This window comes from Seriola aureovittata, chromosome 23 (assembly GCF_021018895.1).
Source record: "Seriola aureovittata isolate HTS-2021-v1 ecotype China chromosome 23, ASM2101889v1, whole genome shotgun sequence".
In the NCBI taxonomy this organism is placed as follows: Eukaryota; Metazoa; Chordata; class Actinopteri; order Carangiformes; family Carangidae; genus Seriola; species Seriola aureovittata.
In genome coordinates this window covers 8,009,700-8,031,877 of record NC_079386.1, presented here as the reverse complement: position 1 = coordinate 8,031,877, position 22,178 = coordinate 8,009,700, and the positions used below count along the sequence as shown (strand labels likewise).

General features: G+C 37.8%; 3 protein-coding genes across 3 annotated transcripts; all 3 read right to left on the bottom strand.

The window, feature by feature from the left end:
* Window positions 1-237: 237 nt before the first annotated feature.
* On the bottom strand, window positions 238-7,471 carry LOC130164666 (uncharacterized). The gene is made up of 7 exons (XM_056369546.1): window positions 7,309-7,471; window positions 4,194-6,096; window positions 3,917-4,080; window positions 3,611-3,834; window positions 3,217-3,346; window positions 3,017-3,117; window positions 238-2,285 (listed from the first exon to the last, which is right to left on the bottom strand). The coding sequence occupies exons 2-7, from the start codon at window positions 6,052-6,054 to the stop codon at window positions 2,048-2,050; spliced, it is 2,718 nt and encodes a 905-aa protein (XP_056225521.1). The 5' UTR covers window positions 6,055-6,096; window positions 7,309-7,471; the 3' UTR covers window positions 238-2,047.
* A 469-nt stretch (window positions 7,472-7,940) lies between these two features.
* LOC130164813 (uncharacterized) lies at window positions 7,941-15,515 on the bottom strand. The gene is made up of 7 exons (XM_056369787.1): window positions 14,452-15,515; window positions 11,817-13,752; window positions 11,528-11,691; window positions 11,219-11,442; window positions 9,482-9,611; window positions 9,305-9,405; window positions 7,941-9,137 (listed from the first exon to the last, which is right to left on the bottom strand). The coding sequence occupies exons 2-7, from the start codon at window positions 13,732-13,734 to the stop codon at window positions 8,906-8,908; spliced, it is 2,769 nt and encodes a 922-aa protein (XP_056225762.1). The 5' UTR covers window positions 13,735-13,752; window positions 14,452-15,515; the 3' UTR covers window positions 7,941-8,905.
* Window positions 15,516-15,663: 148 nt separating this feature from the next.
* On the bottom strand, window positions 15,664-21,738 carry lgi2a (leucine-rich repeat LGI family, member 2a). Its single transcript, XM_056369788.1, has 8 exons — window positions 21,445-21,738; window positions 21,126-21,197; window positions 20,016-20,087; window positions 19,184-19,255; window positions 18,824-18,895; window positions 18,493-18,662; window positions 18,144-18,308; window positions 15,664-18,047 (listed from the first exon to the last, which is right to left on the bottom strand). The coding sequence occupies exons 1-8, from the start codon at window positions 21,705-21,707 to the stop codon at window positions 17,230-17,232; spliced, it is 1,704 nt and encodes a 567-aa protein (XP_056225763.1). The 5' UTR covers window positions 21,708-21,738; the 3' UTR covers window positions 15,664-17,229.
* Between the last annotated feature and the right edge of the window lie 440 nt (window positions 21,739-22,178).

Here is a 22,178-nt window from a genome sequence, read left to right as displayed (position 1 = left end):
GAATCAGCAATAGCGGAACAAAAATGGAAGTTTCCTTCACAATAAAAGCACAGGGCCAGTCCCTGTTAAAAATGTCAGCATATTTTGAAGAGGCCAAACATTTAATGAAAATGGCCTACAATTAATATAGAAATATGATGTTTACATTTAACTCTTTAATATGACTAAGTTCAGCATCAAATCGCCCTTTTTATACAACTTATTAACAGTATATTAAGTGATTTGAGAGGGGAGAAATGATCTTTTACTGATACTGTGCCATAACCATAACACAAACATGACGAAATATAATATTTTTACATATTTAAATAGTCAAGTTTAAATGTTTAGAAGATATGGAGAATAACATCTGCATCTTTCATTAAGTTTTTCACATTTGCAAAAAATGATCTTCTATTAAAAAATGTTAATGAAGCTCATCAGTGTAATTATGAATGAATAACCACACTCTATTCCTTTCGTAATCTTTAGTGCCATGAGATAATCGACAAAATATCAAGAAACAAAATGACTCAAAATACAACTTGTCAAGCTCTGTTTGTGAAAGAACCAACATAGGATTTGATACTTTAGAGTTCATCATATACAGCTACTGCATCCATCAGGAAAATGCAAAATAAAAGTAGAATAGCTCCTTATAGGTATAATGGTAAAGTATAAAATCTTACAAGAATTTACAAGAAAAAGTCGCTTAAAGTTGTCTACATGAAAACATGATGGTTGAATGGTTGAGTGAGACACTTTTGCTGGAACACAAGTACATTAATGCTTAATTTACCTTAATTTCTCTAAAACTGAGAAAACAATTCACAACAAAAATTCATTTTTTTTGTCAAAAAATATATTATCACTATGCTAAAACTACAGTAATAAAAAAAATTATTAAAGAAAAAATTCAGTTATACCACCACAGAGTACATCATTAAATCTTTGGCATACACACATGGAAAAAAAATGGAAGCTCATTTGTAAGGTGTGAGTAAAAAAGAGAAATGGAATAGCTCTCTTGTGGCCCAGTAAATAAAAAAGTAGCCATTTTAATTTACACTCACTCCTATCAGATACACACAGCATGATCAACAAGAAAAAAGGATAAACTAAAATCTACAGGTACTTTGACCAAGCTCTCAAAGCCAGTGGTCAACTACATAAAATGTAGAAAGGAGAAGTCCCAGCAGTAAGTTCAGACAATCATCATTATGGTAATGCCGTAGTTCCAAAGGGATTCAAATCAATTTCTTGTCTATTACCATGCTGAATTTCCATAGTGAAAGATGACAATCTACTCATTCTGATGACCAAGGTAAGATTGCTGAGATTTCTGGACCTGAGGTTCACATATGAGTTCCATTGCAACACCTCAAAGCTGAACTTCGAGACACAGTTTGAGGACTAGAGACCTCTTACAATACTTATACTTAACACATGCAGTGACGCCTTGATGGAAATATTGATCCTAATCAAACAGGAATCACTTTATTTTAAATCTAATGGTGTCTCAATTTCATAGAACATGATTGGATACATTTAGGTGCAAGTATCCACAGAAATTACTACCTAAAGATATTGTTCCCAAGCCTTTTTAATAGGTTTTGTGAAGAGGACAGATTCATCTGAAAACAAATCTGAAACCAATGGCAGGTTGTGTGGTTATAGGAGACAGGGGTCTCTGTGAAACAAAATGCTTTTCTTATACTGGATTTTTAAGGAAACCCTGATCATTGTCATCTTTAATCAGAAAGATAGTGGGGTTCTCTCTTGCAAACAATAATGCTCTAATCTTTCTCTACATCCACCTATGCAGTGAAGTTAAGCAGTCTGCAAGTGGACCAGATTTCTCTCATTATCCAGAAGCTTGCAGATCTACGTTTTACCTTTATAGTGTACTTTGTATCTTCAGATCAATGAAAAAAATGTGCAAGTGTAAAATCTGCAGCACAAGCGCCCAGCATCTGGTCTTGCTGCATTTAGCCACAGTTCATCCAATCCACACATCCACTTAGTAAATACCGTGCTAGGTTGAAAGGCTGCAGTGATGAGCCTAGTGTCAATTTGCAGTTGACTCAGTAAAACTTTTTTGAGATTCTTGAACTGGAAGACTGAGATGTTCCTCATGGTTTGTGAGAGGCATTACATCATTGGTGGGGTCTCTCGTCCCTTCTTCTGTGAACAATTCCTTCAGGGGACTCTCTGAATTCCACCCTTGGCTTTTGCAGAATGTATAAACACATCCAAAGAGATCCGGAAACAGTGAAATCAAATCCACTTTGCCTGCATCCTTAAAACTGCAAACAGAGAAATAAAATTATATTACAAAGAAAATACATGACAGTCACCTATAGTACACCAGCAGTTCCAAAACGTTTTGCTTGTGGCCCCTTCAAAAGAAGCAGTATCTACTTGCAATCCCTTATCTTAAGTTGCATGTCTACTGGTTGTGACATTTAACCAGTGATTTTTTTCATCTTTTAAGAATTTTAGGGCCCTGAAAAGGCAAAAATATCCAGAAATTGCTGTTAAAAAACAGATTAGAGCAAAGTTTTTGTGTTATTATTTTTAGTAATAATTGTTATAACAGCAACAACAAAAAGAGAACAAAGTAAAGGAAGCAACAAGTTATGGGGCTATGAAGATAGGTGTCATGTAAGTCAGGGATGTAAAAGGAGAGGGGATTAAACTCATACCAACAAATCAGTAAAATAGTGGGGAAAACTTGAAATACATCATTTGAAACAAATCTTTGCTTGGATTCTTGAAATCCTCAATGTTCCAAAGACTAGGACTATAACAAAATGTCAAAATTTTCAGGACTTATTTTATCACTTTTGTACCTCCAATACAATGAAGGTGAATGGAGCCGTGGTGCCTCAGACAGTTTTTTATTGCAATTAAAAAACTCAGTATCATTGCATTTTTATAAGTGAGCAAGTAGAGCATGTGTTTTGGTGTTGAGAATAAGTTTATTCCTGTGTGACCTTTTAAGGCCTTACACCATTTTTTACTCAGTTTAACTTACTAGTGCGCATCGAGGTTCCGTATGAAGCGAAGTAATCCCAATATGTGTTCAGGGTAAGGTTTTTTCTTGCTGTCCATCTTCTGGACCAACTCTGCTGGAAACTATAACAACAAATATTATTCACAATTATACTGAGTGATAAAATTAAATGATCTGGTGTTCCAAATAAAGAATACATAATTCAATGAAGTTGCAATCACCTTCATTTTCCAATGATTGTAGGATACACCCCCACAAAATTTTTCCATTGAAGAAATTAATTCTGGGTCACCATTTCGACAGTTTGCCACCTCGTCCATCTTTCCAACATTTCTCAAGTAATTGACTTTCCTGAAAAATGATTGTACATTTAGTGTGCATGCTTGACAAAATACAAAAAACTTAAACCTTTTTGTCATAGGGATAAAAAAAAATTGTAGTACTGGCATGCTCCAACAATATTAGCATGGTAACATGCTAAACTAAGATGATAACCACTAGCATGAATATATGGACTTTTAAGTCTTGTTAATGCTATACAAACTCCAAGCAATAAAACAATAGCAAATCAGTTGAATTAATCTGAGTTAACTGATATGACAAGAGAGATTCTACCATTGACTGGTCCTGAAGAAGGGATGACTCAAGCATTGTTCCACTTTAGGTCTGTTCTTTGGTTCTTCATGGATCATCCACTCAATGAGATCCTTTGCCACAATGTCTTGAACATGGTCCAAAGTGTACTTTCCTTCATGAATGTTGTACTCATACTCATAGGGTTTAGCACCAAACGGATGGTGTCCTCCCGAGAGGATATAATAAATCAGCATCCCTGCCACCTTAAAAGTTAGTATACAAGTTTAATTAATGAGTACTTTTTCACTTAATCACCTAGAAAATTTGTACAACAGAAAAGTTTACCTGTATATCTGTGCTCGGCTTGTATCCTACATCACTGTCTTCTTTTAAAGTCTCCTTGGCCATCCAGCCTCTTGTTCCTGCGCTGGCTGTGTAATAAGTTGTTTGGTCTGTGGGTAAACGTCTACTTATGCCAAAATCAGCTAATTTTGCCCTTCTGGTCACAGCTGCAAGATAAATGGTGTAGATAGATAAATCAGTAAACAACATTGAACAACAGAAATTCTACTATTTATGTATACTTTTCTACTTTTCTTTTTAAATTTTTCACTTGTTTTACCAATCAAAACATTTTGTGGTTTGAGATCCCGGTGAAGAATTGGAGGATTTTGACAATGAAGCACACTTAAACTTTCGAGAACTTCCCTGACAAGTTTCTTTATCAGCTCACTGTCATGAGTTTTTCTGATATATTCTTCCAAAGTGTATTCACAGAGTTGAAGACAAAGATATCCAAAGTGCTCATCCTCCGCAAAGTCAATGTATCGTACAATAAAAGGATCATCGAGCTCTGGAAGTCGTAGAAATCCTTCCTCATTCATCAGAACTTGATAGTTGCTTTTAGACATTTTCTTGATTGCAACTTCAGTGCCATCATCTCTCAGCCCCAAGAAGACTTCAGTACCATCACTTCCCTTTGCTATGCGCAATTCTGCATCATTTACATAAATGATGCTCTTAATTCTGGTGATTTTAGTTTCATCAGTGCTCACAAGCTTCTCTAGTTTCTCCCTCCATCTATTGCTGATTTGTAGCCATTTTTGTGTCACTAGTGGTTTACTGGGGTTCGAGTGAGATGGCATTACATTTGAAGTTGATTCCACAACAAGAACTGCTGCTGGATCAGATGAAGTACTAGAAACTTGATCATTTGGGTCTTCATGCTTTTCTGACATCTCCTTTTTCTTGGCTTCAGGTGAGGCTGTACCATCCTCACATTCCCCATCTGGATGGCTGAAATGATTTTTCAATCGTCTGAGCGCTTCTTTCAGCTTGTCATTCATTTTCATATCTGCAGATGTCAGTATGTCCTCAGGCACTGAAGTTATCCCCACTGTTGTTAAGATGTTAACAGCATGTTCAACTGAGAGCAAGTTTGCATATATGCCATATGTGTAGACTCTAATGTCAGAGGAGTGTTGATCCTTCACAAAGGGAGCAATTGTGTTGCATAACTCCTCAATAAAACTGCGATCCCATTCATTTGTGCCTTTTGTTTTCTGTGTTATCACATATAGTGTTTGCTGAACAGCTTGCCAAATATCAGGTCTTTCTTCTGCGTAAAGCCGTTGCAGCAGTTTGGGGATTATAGCTAGTGCTTGCTCATTTGGTATCTCCTTCATTGTGAAGAAAACTGCATGTAAAGTATCAATTGCCTGACACACATTTCGCTGGAGAATGGTTGGAAAGCGACGCACTGCCCCTGTAATGTAGAGGTTGAAACTTCCTGTGTCCTTCAACCATTTGATACTAAGATGGCAGTATTTTTTACCATCTGGCCGTTGTACATCAAAAAGCGTTTCAATCACGGTCAGATGGGTTTGAGGATGCTCCTGTAGCAAGCAACTGTCAAAATTTCTGAACACTTCGTCAGATCTTTTCTCTCGGGCAGCTTTTTCTACAAGCAAAAAATCTTTTAGCTTGGAGCACAAATTATCTACTTCTGATGGAATGTTACCAATCATCTGAACTATTTTTTCATTGTGATTAATATGTTCAGGTTCTGCAGGTAACAATGTTAGCAATGCACCAACAGATAGGAGCTCTTTCATGACATCTTTCCTATCATGGATGGCGGCAGTTTGCAGTGGTGTCAATTGCTGGGGAGCGCATCCATTTGGATCAGCTTTTGCTTCTAGCAGCTTTTTCACAAAAGCAAGTGGAGCTTTAGACAATGAGACATAATGCAAAGGTGTCAAGTTATTTCCTGACACCTTGTTTGGATCTGCACCCTCTTTCAGTAGGAAAGCACAAATATCTTCCTTGTGATTTACAACAGCAGCAATCAGTGGGGTTATACAATCATCCGACTCTTGATAAACTTCATTTATGTCATGGTTTTTAAGTAAATTCTCGAGCTCCTGCAGGTTGTTGTCACATATGCATTGCAATATAGGTGCTTGTTGTGATGTGACTTCCATTTGTAAGTGTAGGATGATATTCAATTCATTGCTTCAGAGTATCTATGAGAAGACAAAAACATAAGATTTCTGTTAGTTATTTGATGCCAAACAAAACTTCAGACTATCAGTCAGACCAAAATATATGACCACCATTCATGAGTTTGATTATATCAGACAAGGAATTCTATGTCACTAATCAGGAAGTAGTATTTTGGTCTTTCATGAATATATATTCCATGCACTGAAAATACATTAAATATTGTTAATTTACATTTATCTTGATAAATTAAGATATTCTGTGTCTGCTTATAATTAACAGGAAATGACAGTAGAGAAATACCCAGGTTATGTTTATATATACTGGATATGATATTTGGTAATGTTAGTCTTCACAATTTTAATCTGATGATGGTCTAAGGGCTGAAAAGTCATTAATAAAGTGAGTACAAGTGATTGTATGCTTGATTTTTTTTTTCTCTTTTGGTCACAGTTTTTGAGTTGATGAACCTGTTGATAACAATTGCTGGTTTGTAAGAATGTTGTTCTAATTAATACACAAGTAGTGCCAAAACATTTATTACATAGTTTGTTAATTTTATAGCACTGATACCCTGATACCATTTTTTTCAACCCTTAAACGTCAGTATCGGTATTGCTCAAGTATTGCTTGAGCTCTAATCTAGTTTCTGTTTCTGTAATGTAAAAGGCCTAATGTCAATTCTCAATGTAAGAAACTCTGTGTGGTCCTAAATGCTCATGTTTCTAATTAATGCTAAGGATTCAATGTTTGTATCATCTTTACTTCTAAAATCTAAAAACCCACCACACACAACATTTAAAAAACATCTTTAATGAATGAACTTTTCTGTTCTTGTCAACATCATGGCCACACTGTCAGACCAGTCTTGCCAGTGGGGCCACACTTCTGGTGAAGGTTTCCTGAAGGCTGCAGGCTGATTCAGCATTTAACATGTCCAAAACGCTCAACAAGTGGTAGACTACACTATGTCCACAGACTTAAAACCACAAATAAAGACACCACAACCTTTGCATCTGCTGATATATACCTTTAACCAATAAAGGTTAAAATCAACATGCTGACATCCACAATGGATGTATTTTATAAGTCAGAAATATCCGTGGCGTCTGACGCCACCACATCTTTAGGTTGTGGTCCTTAATGCCCTAATACTAATAATAATTGCAACTAGCTAGCACTGAACTTGAGTTTAACTCTTTAGACTTAGAAAGTTAGAAAAAGTAATGACTTACACAATCTATACTTCAAGAGTAGCCTATAAGATGTCTCCTGCGAGTATGGAGGATCTGTCTTTCCAAACTTCACACTTCATTCAGGTTCGCTGTTGCTGTCTATAAAGCAGTAGCTATGCTGAACAATAATAGCTACTCCACCGCGCTCACACAGCAGCACCCCCGGCTCTGTACTCTCAGCAACAACCCGGAAAAGCAGCTCGACACAAGTCTCTCGTGTAGCGCCACTCCCTCCCGTGCTCCGCCCGCGCACACTTCACGTGAATCTGTGCTGGGCATGTTCAGACAGGTTGTAGTTGAGCTGCCTGCAATCCTTAAGTAAAGTTTAAATAACACCCCAGAGTAATGTAAGACACAAAATGAACAGTTATTCTGTCAAAAAGGCGACCCACTGCATATTGTCATGTGGGGAAATATAATCATGGATATTCAATGGGAGCCATGTGTGTGTAGGCCTACTTCTATAGTGTTTGTTGGGTGTGGGTGGGTTTCATGGAATATAAACATGGAAGCATATTTATGACAAAAGAAAAAAAGATTTGCCCCTAGCTAATACTAATGCACCAGTAGGCTATGTAATTGGCGAACAAGAAATGCCTCTTTTAAACAAGTGATTCACAACCATGTTGAAACAAAAAAAAACTTTATTTAATCATTCTTATTCACATGATATTATTCATTGAATTTCAAAGCTAAAGAAGAGAAATAGGCCTACATATTATTGTAAATTCTTATTTTGACGTACGGCTGGAAATATCAGTGTCTGAAATGAGAGGGAACATAATTGTTTGCCAGGGTAACAAGTGTGCCGTATAATCACATTAAGTTTCATCTTGTCTAAGAATGATCAAAGGATTACAGTTTTTCTTCTCTATTTTGCGTTAGTGCTTTGTAGCCTGGTTTTACTTTTGTGAAATAGCATGACCGCTCCACCTCAACTCCTGAGCAATACAGCAAAACCACATTTAGAGACTAAATACTTCTGTCCACCCCCCTGCAACAGCGCACTAAACCATGTGCACCTCTCAGTGGAGGAGAGGGGCCCGGAGAGGCTCAAATATTGCTTTAGATAAAAATGAATAGCCTGGCAAACTATGTATCTACTTTTAATCACAACCTTTTTGAGGACCTTTCCCATGCTGCGAACCTGCACTTAGTTCCACTAGTTCCCTCACTACTTTGCTCCTGTATTTGCAGAATGAGCTATTGCCCCAACAGTAACATTTCAGTCCTGTGGGCTTTAAACTGCAAAATAAGTAGAATCAACAGCCATCAGATAATGTGGCAAAATAAAAGTACAAACTTATACAGATTGTTGTTGAACTAGAGTATAAAATGTTAAAAAATGAAAATACACAAGTGACAATAAGTGTATGTACTTCAGTATGTGAATGTTTTATAGACTACTGACTTACTGTAAGCTTTGGAGGATGGTGACTATTTACAATACATGTACAACCACTTGTTGATCTTAGTTCTTAGTCTTGCTATAATGATTTCTAGTGCAGTCTTGAGTCCCAGTATTGCTGATGTTTTGCCTATTATATAGTTTTTTTCTGTGACAGCTTATAAGACTCTAATGTTTTGAAGTCCTTAATCATTTTTGAATCTTCAAACTTCCAGTGGGATCAGACTCTTGAACTGGGACACCATGGTGCTCCTTATGGCTTATGGACAGCTTTACAAAGCTGGTGGTGATATCTTCTCTACGAAACATTTCCCTCAGGGGAGTCTCTGAATTCCACCCATGATTTTTAGCAAACGTGAAAACACATCCAAAGAGATCAGGAAATATCGTCATCACATCAACTTGGGCTGCATCCTTGGCACTGCAAAGAAAAGGGCAATTTTAGTAATTAGAAAAAACTAATGTTTAATATTGAGCAAACTCAATTTACTGGTTAAGATTGTGAGAGGCACTGAAACATTTAGTCCCAAGCTAATCCAAGTGTATAACTTTAGCTTTAGCCCTGTATCACTTTTTGGTTTCACTTACTAATGCTCATGGAGGTTTCGTATGAAGCGAAGTAATCCCAATGTGTTTTCATGATAGGGTTTCTTCCTGCTGTCCATCTTCTGAACCAACTCTGGTGGAAACTGGAAAACCATAAAATAATCAAACCTGAAGTTGTATTTAGGAACACAGACGTTACAGTACTTATATTGTATTCACCTTATTTTTCCACTGTTTGAAAGATTTCTCCCCAGCACATTTTTCCAGTGAACAAATCAGTTCCTTGTCAGCATTTCGATAGTTTGCCACCTCCGTCCTGTTACCAATCTTTCGCAGGTAATCGACTCTCCTGAAAAAAAAGTTAAAGTTAGTCAATATGGAAAAATACCAAATCCTAAAAAATTGTCATATCATACTTAAAAATGATGTTAGAGATGGAAACTGGTCTTTTGCTACACCCCTCTTCCAAACAGCAGTTGTCCAATTGTCGCTTAGCAGCCTTAACCACACGTCAGACTTGGCATGCTTTAGATTTCTCCACAAAGAGGTGTGCATGAGTGAAACACAAGAGCAAGAGTCTAAGGAATGGATTTTACTGACTTATAAAAGTGTTATAAATTCAACAAGCATTTCATTAGCTGCTTTAACTACAATATTATGTGGAGTCACAGGTTATGTTAGAAAAAAAAAACCCAGTTCAAGACTGGCACATCTACTCTGTAGGAGTTGGTCCTGGCTGATACTATAGTTTAAGATAGTTTAGGCTAGCATCAGCAGCTCTGTTCCACTTTGAAGAGAGCTGAAGTGAAACCAGAACCTCCAGGTTATGTTTCAAGAGAACAAAAACTTTCAAGAGTAGAAGAATTTCATTCAAAATCCCAAGGACAGTTATAACATCGCTAATAATTGAAAATCCAACTTTAGAAGATAGATGGTAATTCCCTTGATTTGACCTCTATAATGCCAGCAGCAGTTTGAGATTTCTAACTTTCACTGAAACTAGTAAGTCCAAATTTTCACTTATTCTGCTGTATCTCAACATCTCCTGGATGGACAGGTACAGAAAACATTCATGGTTCACGGAGGATGAAGTGTAATGATTTTGGTAATCTTCTGGCTTTTCCTCTAGTGCCACGATGAAGGTGACACTTGTGGGTTTGAGTGAAATGTCTATTGAATGGATTGCCATCAAGTTTGGTGCAGACATTCATGTTCCTCACAGGATGAACTACAATAACTTCTACTCTAGCTCCATCATCAGGTCAATATATCAGTTTGTCCAGGACTCAAAACTTGCTAAATTGATGAAATTCCCATCACCCTCAGTGTTTAGTGCTAATTCGCAAAAATGAGAATGTTAACACACTAAACTAAGACAGTGTGGTAAACATTATACCTGATTCGCATCAGCATGTCAGCACTTTCACTTTGGTCACGTGAGCCTACTGACATTAGCATTTAGCTCAACGCACCACTAAATATAGACTCACAAAGCAGCTAACATACCTGTAGACTCTTAGTCTTTTTTCAGAATTGACACCATGACTTCTACTCCTGGTGTCTAAAAGTGTCTGAAACACCATTAATGCCATTTGTACACTTCACTACATAGAGACCATAAAGACATGTAAAAAACAGAATTGTTGATCATTGAGACAGCGGGATGTAGCCAGGATGAGGCTAGAATAACAGGCTTCAACCTGCATTTGAGTGTTACTACTCAAAATAGGGATGGACACATTCTTACATTTCACCCTAAACTGAAAACATCAACCTGTTAGTGGGGCTAAGATCAGCAATTGTTAAGATACATTGTATGAGAACCATGATTGTATCACATCTTGTGCCATTCAGTCTAGTAAGTGTAGAGCTTCTGGACCATCTCACAGAAAATAAGAAAAAAATAATTTGACAAGAATCTTAACTGGAATCAATCCATCAGAATTTCTTCCTCACCTTTCACAAGCCCAGAAGAAAGGATGACTCAAGCATTGTTCCACTTTAGGTCTGCTCTTAGGTTCTTCATGGATCATCCACTCGATTAGATCCTTTGCCACAATGTCTTGAACATGGTCCAAAGTGTACTTCCCTTCATGAATGTTGTACTCATACTCATAGGGTTTATCACCGAACGGATGGTGTCCTCCCGAGAGGATATAATAAATCAGCATCCCCGCCACCTTAAGAATTTACACAACATATTAGCAGTTAGGGAAGTATTTCTCACCAAGTCCTCAATTAAGTTTGTGTAGCTGAAAAACTGACCTGCATATCAGTGTTGGACTTGTATGGTATGTTGGCTTCTCCTGCTAAAGTCTCCTTGGCCATCCAGCATTTTGTTCCTGCGCTGGCTGTGCGCAAAGTCGTTTGGCCTTTGAGTAAACGTCTGCTTATGCCAAAGTCGGCTAATCTGGCCTTTCCTTTAACATCTGCAGGATAAAATAACATTGAGAAAAAAACATGCATGATTATTAAAAATTCAAATATTATTGCATTTTTTTGGAATTACAGATACTGATTTCCATCATTTCAGTGTATTTCTAACTTGTCTTACCAATCAAAACATTTTGTGGTTTGAGATCCCGGTGAAGAATTGGAGGATTTTGACAATGAAGTGCACTTAAACTTTCGAGAACCTCCCTGACAAGTTTCTTTATCAGCTCACTGTCATGAGTTTTTCTGATATATTCTTCCAAGGTGTATTCACAGAGTTGAAGACAAAGATATCCAAAGTTCTCATCCTCCGCAAAGTCAATGTATCGTACAATAAAAGGGTGATCAAGCTCTGGAAGTCGTAGAAGTCCTTCCTCATTCTTCAGAACTTGATAGTTGCTTTTAGACATTCTCTTGATTGCAACTTCAGTGCCATCATCTCTCAGCCCCAAGAAGACTTCAGTACCATCACTTCCCTTTGCTATGCGCAATTCTGCATCATTTACATAAATGATGCTCTTAATTCTGGTGAGTTTCCTTTCATCAATGCTCACAAGCTTCTCTAGTTTCTCCCTCCACCTCTTGCTGACTGGTGACCATTCTTGTGTCACTTGTGATTTGGTTGGATTTAAGTGCAACGGCTTTGCATTTGAAGTTGATTCCTCAACAGGAACTGCTGCTGGATCAATTGAAGCACTGCAAACTTCATCATTTGGGTCTTCAGTCTTTTCTGACTTCTTCCTCTTTTTCTTCTTCTTCTTTTTCTTTTTCCTGGCTTCAGGTGAGACTGTACCATCCTCACATTCCCCATCTGGATGGCTTAAATGATTTTTCAATCGTCTGAGCGCTTCTTTCAGCTTGTCATTCATTTTCATATCTGCAGATGTCAGTATGTCCTCAGGCACTGAAGTTATCCCCACTGTTGTAAAGATGTTAACAGCATGTTCAACTGAGAGCAAGTTTGCATATATGCCATATGTGTAGACTCTAATGTCAGAGGAGTATTGATCCTTCACAAAGGGAGCAATTGTGTTGTATAACTTCTCAATAAAACTGCGATCCCATTCATTTGTGCCTTTTGTTTTCTGTGTTATCACATATAGTGTTTGCTGAACAGCTTGCCAAATATCAGGTCTCTTTTTTGAGCAAAGTAGTTCCAGTAGTTGGGGGATTATAGCTAGTGATTGCCCATTTGGTATTTCCTTCATTGTGCAGAAAACTGCATGTAAAGTATCAATTGCCTGACACACATTTTGCTGGAGAATGTTTGGAAAGCGACGCACTGCCCCATTAATGTAGGAGTTCACATTTTCAATGTCCTTCAGCCATTTCATACTTTCCTTGCGGTATTTTTCCTGATCTTGTCCAGTTACAGTAAAAAGTATTTCAATCATGGTCAGATGGGTCTGAGGATCCTCCCGCAACATGTGACTGTCAAAAGTTCTGAACACTTCTTCATGTGGTTTCTCTCGCACAGCAATGTCCATTTCAACAAAATATTTGATTTTGGAGCATAGTTCATGTCCCTTGGATGCCAAGTTGTGAATTATCTTTACTATTTTCTTATTGTGACTACTATGTTCAGGATGAGGAGGTAAAACTGTTACCAATGCACCAGCAGACAGGAGCTCTTTCACAACATCCTCCCTGTCATTGATGGCAGCAGTGTGCAGTGGTGTGTATTGCTGTAGAGTGCATACATTTGGATGAGCTTTTGCTTCAAGTAGTTTCCTGACAAATATAGGTGGTGCTCTAGACATTGAGACATAATGCAAAGGTGTCCAGCCATTTTGGGAAGCAGCATTTGGGTCCACTTCCTGTTGTAGAAGGTAAGAGCAAATATCTTCCTTGTGATTTACAACAGCAGCAATCAGTGGGGTGATATAATCATTGCACTTAATGCATGGGAAGACTTTATGAATGTCACCGTCTTTCAGTAATTTTTTGAGGTTCTTGAGGTTTTTGTTGATTATACATTGTATTATAGGATGTGTCTCTCTTGGTGGGATTGTCACTTGTAACTGTGTGAAAATATTCATTTCTTTGCTTCAGATAATCTGTGGAATGACAAAATTATATTATTGTTACAACTGATTGTTACAACTGATACAATTTTAAACTTTAGACAAACAACCAAAACCTATCATTAGAATTTGAGTTTAAAGGTTCATTATGTTTACAGTGGCTTCATATAGCATTTAAAAAAAACAGAGAGGACTGAAATCGACAGTAGGCCTATTTCATTTTCAAGTGTAATTCTTCAGGCTTAGGGTTTGCTTTGCTTTTGCTTTGAGAAGCTTAAACGTGATTTCCATTGACCATCATAGTATTTAGGTGCATAATTTAAAACTTACAACACTTACATCAGAAAACATCTACATGGCTCACATGTGCCACACATTGCCCTCACTGTTGAGACTTTGGACTTCCTCATTCAGGCAGGTGTTGTGTTGAAGTGTGTTTCCACTGCACTCAACCCTAACCAGACGAAATCCCTAAACCTAACCACTTATTCGTGCTACACCTAACCATAACCTAATCCATGCCTTAAGCCCAACTGTGGAAGCGGGTGCTGTGGGAAATTTTGGCGGGAAATATTATCTGAAGGCAGGACAGTCTAAGATACAAGTAGGTGCAACTATGAAATCTTCTGTTTGTTCTGGTCATTATGATGACCACAAATAACCATAAGAACTGATTATTTTATAATTCAATTTTAAGGTAAATTTTAGAGGAATGTAGGGAACTTAACTTACCTTGTCGGAGTGGAGTGTCCCCTGTTTTATGAATTATATCTTTTAAAACATACTGTGCTTTTTCTGAATTTGTCTATCTCTCTTCCTCTGTCATTCTCTTTCTCACTCCCTCTGTTTACAGCAAGCGGCTATATTCTGTACACAGGAAGGAAGTGACTGCGAGGGCCCACCCCTGCTTTTCTTCCTGAAGTCACCACACACACTGTTCTCTGAGTGTCCCGTCACTATAGTCTGAATGCAGGAAGACCTGACTCGATAAAAATGTTAATATGCTCATCTTAGTGTGTTCTCTTTTATTCTTTTTTTTTTATTTTTTACATGTGCTCACAGCCATGAGTTTAACAAGCAGAGCAAGCTTTTCTGCCCTCAGTTTTGCATCTCAGGTGACTTACAACCTTCCCTACCGTATCAGCAAAGGTTGCTGAGAGTGTATGTAGCCTGAGAAGCTGAAAAAAGGTTTTGCTAACTGCATTTTAGGGGAAAAAAACAAACAAACAAAACAAAAAATAAATCAGTATTTACACGCAATGTTAATATTTTACTTATAACATGAGGGACATTATCTATCAAAATATAGGCTATACTAAAACTAAAAAGAAAAAAAATGATGTAGGGATAGTGCAATAATAAAGGTTCACATACAAAGTCTATATATATATATACACTGTTGCTCATAAAGTTGGAATAAAATATTTTTTACCTCTTTCCATGAAATGATTGTGACAATGTGATTTATTTCATTTCACCTGGGTAATTGGGACACATGATGTAATCATTGCACCTGGTTATTATTACTAATAATAATTGTTGCTGGGCAGGTAGCGTATGATGGGTTATCAGAGATGTCTTGCTGAAAACTCCTGCTGCAGCTGGAGTTATGAAAGTGGACGTGGTGGTGGTAAACAGAACAGTGAAGTCGCAGGCTGTAAAACTGAAACTATGAGCTAACGTGCTAAATAACAAAGTAGAACTGAGGCGAACTGCAGAGCCAGTTGATACTTTCATAATGAGAGACCCATTTCACATAAACTCATTTGACAAATTGTTAATATAAAAATTGGTGCAGCTTTAAGATCAAAAATGACCTTTGTTTAGGAAGTAAAAGTAAATTGACATTATACTTTCACCAAAATAACGTGGGGAGAAAATTAACTTTGACATTGTTTCCAAAATTCTAATGATCAATGAATGATAACACACATCTCACAATCATATTTTTACACATTTATTTTGATACACAACTAATTAAACTTACAGTATATTTTGAGAATAACATTCAATATGCTTAAAACAAAATCATAGAAAAAAATCTGCATGTTATAAAGCTTGCATATTCCATTATGTTTTGTTTTTTTAATTTGCATTTAATAAGTAGAAGCACTTTTAGACTTCTGAGCTTGTTAGGTTCATTTAAAAAGAATTTGGCAAACACCCTTTTTTTGAATGTCATGCTCTTGCAAGCTGCAGTAACATTTTTTTTTTTTTTTTTTAAGTAAGTGCAAAGATCCATTTGGATTTATGTGTGACAAACAGGAGGTGGCATTGCCTTCTTTGTTTTATGTACATTTTATAGCTTGTGAGTCAACATTCAGTATTTTCAAAGAAAAAAAAGATTGAAAAAGTCTCTCAGCTTGAGTGGATATATTTACATAAATTTTGTTTCCTTAATTTTTGGACAAATTATGTCCTCTATCAAATGTTTATATTTTGAGGCCACTGACTTCAGCTGTGAGAAGCCTCTTTTCGTGATAGCCTAAAACAAAAGTTAATTTCTGTCAGTAGTCTAATAACAAGTTATTTTTTCAAACATGTAAGTAGGTTTCATTTCCCTGACATCACCTAAACACAGGTCCCTTTCCACTAAATGGATAAAAAGAGCTTCTATCTACTTTGCCACTTAAAGTACCTCTGAACTAATAGGGTATCTAACTGGGAATTTTTCTATTCATATACAGCTGTCTAAAAAGGTGTTTGCTATATCCAGTCCTGAAGAGTTCACCTCCTAAAACAACCACTTCTATTTTTTTACTGTATGCAATATAATCTATAGCACCTACAGTACCATTTTCCACTATACAACTACACTCTAAGGACTGTGATCTCAGCTCTTATAATTAAAGGTTTGTGCTTTCAAGACATTCCCTGTATGAAAAAAGCAAGGGGGTGTGATACCTTATCACGGCCAGAGGGAGGCACTGTGGGTCCATCAGAACCCAGAAGGCAACATCCTGTATATTATCAGAGGACATGAGGACATGAGGTAAGTGGCAACCAACACTGTTACAACCTCAGTTGCCCCAAATGAGAACAAAACAAAACTTGTAATATGATCTTTCTCTCAGGTCCTGGTTCATTGATTTGTGTATAAAACTATTAACAGGGGATATTAAACAAAAATCTATACATCCAAATTGAACATATTAGGTTTAAATTTTTCCACCCTCAGGAATGTCTGCTGGATTTTCAGGAGGATAACCAGCTACTTTGTACAATTTCCAACATGCTCCTCCTCATTCTCTCTGAAATGCGAGTGTTTCTGAAAGTCTGAGAGGCCATGAGGACAGGTAATAGGCCATTGAGAAATAGTTAAGACACCCTAAGAAACTCAAAGGATCTCAACACTACTTGGCCCAGCTCTTATTTGTGACAAAAAAAACTATGTAGGAATTGATATTTACCAGTTCAAAAACTCTGTTCTGGTGCGTCCTTTTCCCTTCACAAATGTATCTTTTTAGTGGAAGACGTTCGATTGCTGGAGGGGCAATAAGGCACAGACCCTCACAAGCTCAAGTCGATGATGATGTGCTCAAAGATCTGTGTGTTTCCCTTGAAGCTAGAGGCAAAGATGAAGTCCCTGCGGTCAGTGGAAACCACAGTGAAGGAGCGTGGTGCCTGGATGTACACCTCCTTGAAGCGGTCAAAGAGTTTGTTCTCATCGTCCCACAGGTAGATCTGTGAGAAGGTGTAGTCACTTCCCAAGGCCAGGTAGTAACGTTCTTTGAAGTAGAATGGCTGCAGAATCATGGAGCCTCTTGACGGTAAGGCCTGGATCTCTGCAAACTGTTTGGCACCCCAATGCAGAACTTTGGAGTCTCCAATATAGCGAGTCATAGCCAGGTAGAGCTCCCCCTTGATGCGGAAGTGCTTCACAGCTACTACATCCTCCATGTTGGGGATCTCACCCTGCAGGACAAACTTCTGGTTGTTCCGGCTCCACTGGTAGATCACGGGCACCTGTGAGCGGCTTGCCAAGATAAGGTGGGCCTTACCATCCAAGTCTAAGAACTCTGCATCTGTGTCGCGGTACCACTCATGCAACGACTGGTATGAATAAAAGCCCTTATCGTTCCATTTGTAGAGGGTGGACAGGCCTGCTTTCGAGCTGTCAGCGATCACAAAAAAACTGTCAGAGCCAATCTGGAAAGCCTCTATGTCGTTTGGCTTGGAAATCTTGGACACCTCAATGTCCTGGAACTTGCTGAACCTGCTTTGGTCCTCGTCAAACCTGTAGATGTGGGAACCACCGAAGAGCTGAGCCACGATGACAAACACTTGGTTCTGTATGACAACTGACTTGCACCCCACAATGGACTGACCTAAAAGGCAGTGAAAATGAAATAAATTAGACTGACAACATGAGTGTAAAACTCAACCAGAGTATTCTGAGACAGTTTGTTAAGGCATTGACATACCTGTGATATTATCATAAGTCCTGAAGTTCATTTCTATGTGGTCCCACTGGAAAACCATACAGCTCTCTATGCTGGGAGCAGCAATAGCCACATAGACATCATCCTTATAACTGAATGTGTCAACAGACAGAGACTCGGATGCCACGGACTGGTGGAGGACGAAATCTGTGAAAAGGGCATCCAGCCAAAATTGGCCACATTAAAAGGATAAACAGAGAAACCAACACTTCTGCCCTTTCTGTAGACTATATACTGCGTACCATGTAAGTGAAGGGTTAGTTGGCAGATACTGATGCCAGTTAGAGACTGGACACTAGAGACAATGCCAGCTGGCCAAAGTGTTTCTCACCCGTTGAGATGCACTCATTGTGCAGGCTGGTCATATCATTGAGCCGCTTGTCCTTCAGGTCCTCTGGTCCAACACACATGACATCCGACACTGTGGCATTGGTGTTCTTCAGCCACATCATCAGCCACTTTGCACGGCAGTCACACTCAAAGGCATTGCCTCGCAGGTCCCTGCATAAGGGGAGAACTGTATGTCATTGCTGAGAAACAAAGTAAAAGTGAAGAAGAATAAAAAGGAGGAGAAATAAACTTTACATTGGACACAGGACCAATTCTCGAGACAATAGAGGACGTTACTCTATGGATCTCACTGAACTGAGAGACAAACTTACAGCTCTATGAGTGAGTCTAGGTCATTGAAGAGGTCCCTGGGCAAGGCTTTAATGTTGTTGTTTGCCAAAGACCTAGAAACAGCAGCAAAAGATCAATACAACAAAAACTACCTATGTAAGATAATCATTATTCCTTGTCAAGTAAATGGGCGAAGACAAGATTTACATAAATAAGTCACAGTAATATTTAAATATCTGAATAACTAAAATAAAATTGTATCATTCTTCTGTATATAATGTTCAACATTGATAGCTGTAATCTTAATAAAACCGAACTATTTAGCATGTGTCACAGTTACTCAATATTAAAATTCACTTTAAGCAGATTAAGTATTATATTTACAATCATTTGAAACATACAAGTGAGTCAAATCCCTGAGTCCTCTGAAGGCATATTTGGATGCAGTCTCTATCTTATTACTCTCAATGAACCTGTGGAAGATAAAAAGAAAATACTGTCAATTTTGTGATCAGTTTAGAGTATATCACATCTATAGCATCAAAGAACTCATTGTGTATAATTGATAATGCACTTGGGATATTATAAGTTATAAGTTATAGTATAAATCTTCAATAATGTTGCTTGTAACTAATCTTTTGTTGCCTCAAGTAGTCACACACATACTGAACACAATAAGCACCTGTTTCTGTCAATGAAGAGAGAAAGTGATCAAGTCACATCCTTCTTTCCTGTGGCATTCACGTCTCAGGAAGAAACATTTAGACTTTTATGAAAATTATACTGATTCTGGTGAGCTTTGTGCAGTTTTAGACAAGTAACTTTAAACAACAATTTCACTTCAATCAGGCTTGGGGATTGTAACAAACTAATAAATACATCTGTAGTTGTACTGATACAGATTTGTAATACGTTTTCTATAAATTTGATGTTGACAAATGACTGAAGATTTTGTACTGGGGAGAAAAAACTAAAACCACTAGAGGGCGTACAGTCTATACTTTCCTGTCTCATTCACTCTGAAAGACTAACATCCAACCACATAACCTCATGCCCATAACAACATTATTAGTATACTGCTATGTTATGTCGGATTAAAGTGTGCAGTTTTACCCAGCTACAGATAATTAGTTCATAGTGCACATGTGTGTGTATCCAATATATGTAATTATTATAGTAATTCAATGAATGTCTTTTGCATTAAAAAAAAAACAAAACAATAACAGAACTTACAGGTACTCCAGATGTGAAAGGCCTGTGAATGCATCATCCCTTATAGTTGTTAGCGAGTTAGAATTCAAAAGCCTGTAATGAATAATGAAGATCAGATGAAATTTCTCAGATTGTGATTTAGCTTGCTTAACAACAACACAATCAAATGAGCAGACAACACACAGTCAACTCCAAATGCTCTCAGCCCAGTTATTAATGCTGACACTGATGAAATCAAGACTGGACACAAAGTAACTATACCACATAATGATTCTTTTGACCTCTATCACCATTTCAGCACACTGTTAAGAAAAACACATCTTATCACACAAACGCACAAGAACAAAGAAGTCACAGAGGTTGTAAACCACAGTTAATTATATTGTTACTTAGTTTGAACGCCTATACAGCTCTTATTTCATGAAAATGGTCCATTTCATCATAAGGAATGGTGTGAAGCTACCAAAAAAACCAAACAAACACTAAATTGTAACAGAAACAGCACACAGAAAACAAGACGTAATTCATCAAGTGTGTCATCACTTTCGTTAAGTGCTCTATATCTGCCACGCCTTTGTTTGTGCTGACATCCCAGACTGACGGCCTCTGTTAAGTACAGTACGGTATGGGACTTCACTGAAAGCTCAAAACTGGATTTTCATTATTCATTTGCAGGTGTCCAATGCTTTATCATAAGTATAATCATCAAATAATCCAATCCTTAAAGGCTGTCCCTGCTAATAGCTTTAACACGCACTAAACAGACTCAAAAGGTGCATTACTGTGTCTGTATTACAACAGAAAGTTAGTCACAGTGCTTCAATAGCAAACAAGCCTTAATTAATTTGTGATATTATATGCCAACACTAGTTAATTCTTTATTTGTAATGAGTGTTTTGTTGTGTGTATTACAGCTTTAGATGGCTGTACACAAACTGATGCATTCATCATCTGAAACACCCACATTAAAAGGTGCATTTAATCTTCCAAAGTCACCAATTTGAAATAAGTTTCAAACTCAATTTGCCTCCATATTTTCGTTTTGAAAGGAGCTAGCAGTAGCTACAAGTAAAGGGTGGCCCGTGAAATCTTGTCATAGAGAGGTTTTACAGGCAGTTGGGGTATCCTTACAGTAGCTGGAGAGATGGCATGTGACTAAACATAGCCTCTTTGACCTCAGTGAAAGTTCCATTGACGATACTCCTGAAAGGAAGAAGCAGAAATGATAAACATGAAGCCACCACAGGAAATAAAATGCAGTGAAGTGATTAACGGGAGAAGGCAGGACTGCATTGCCTTTCTGCCTTAGCTCTTATTAAGATGGTGTACATTATGAAATACAGCAAGGGACAGCAGGAATCAAACTATAAGCCAATATTGCAGCATTTTATACACACACTGTTTAAGGATATCTTGTTTAGTGAAAAGATCACAGGGGGAGGCTACTCACAAAGAATTGATTTCGTTGGGGGATATCCTTGGGACATAAGAGGACCCTACGCAAATGATAGACTCCTTGGAACAGCTGCATGTTGAAGGACATCGGAAACCCTTCTTCAAATGACCCGGTTGAGACAGGCAGCACAGCGACACAGAAAGCAATGCCCAAATCTTGAGAGTTGGCAGCATCTTCCTTGTCGGGCTTGCATGTGTGATGTTCGCTGAGAGCACCGATCGAGGCAGATGGCACCGCGCGTTTCCACCCTGCACCATGAAATGCTGCACTGGCTCCCTGACATCAGCAAATCAGCTGCAGCTCCCCTCCGTCCACTTTCATTATTTATTAAGCCACAGCTCCAGCTCCAGTTTAACTGTTGGTTAAACAACCAACAACCATACATGGCACAAAAAATGAAATAAAAAATAGGGCATTATGAAGCTGCTTCAGGTTACAACAGCCGATCTGCTAACCTGTACGTTTCATAGATTTAGAGTTAATGTTACATTTAAAAAAAAGCGCTTAAAAGCATGCAAACGAACATAGGTGGCATTTATCCACATATAGTTTAATATACCAGCAGATGTGGCGCATGTAGTGAAATTGCAGATTTGAAAAATACATGTGAAATGACCTCAGTTATATGTTTCTTAACATGTCAAAATTGGCAACAAAATGTAAATGTGTTTCGTTATTTCTAGCTGCGTTTTACATTGTGGGTTTGTCCAAAAGATTTATTATCAAAC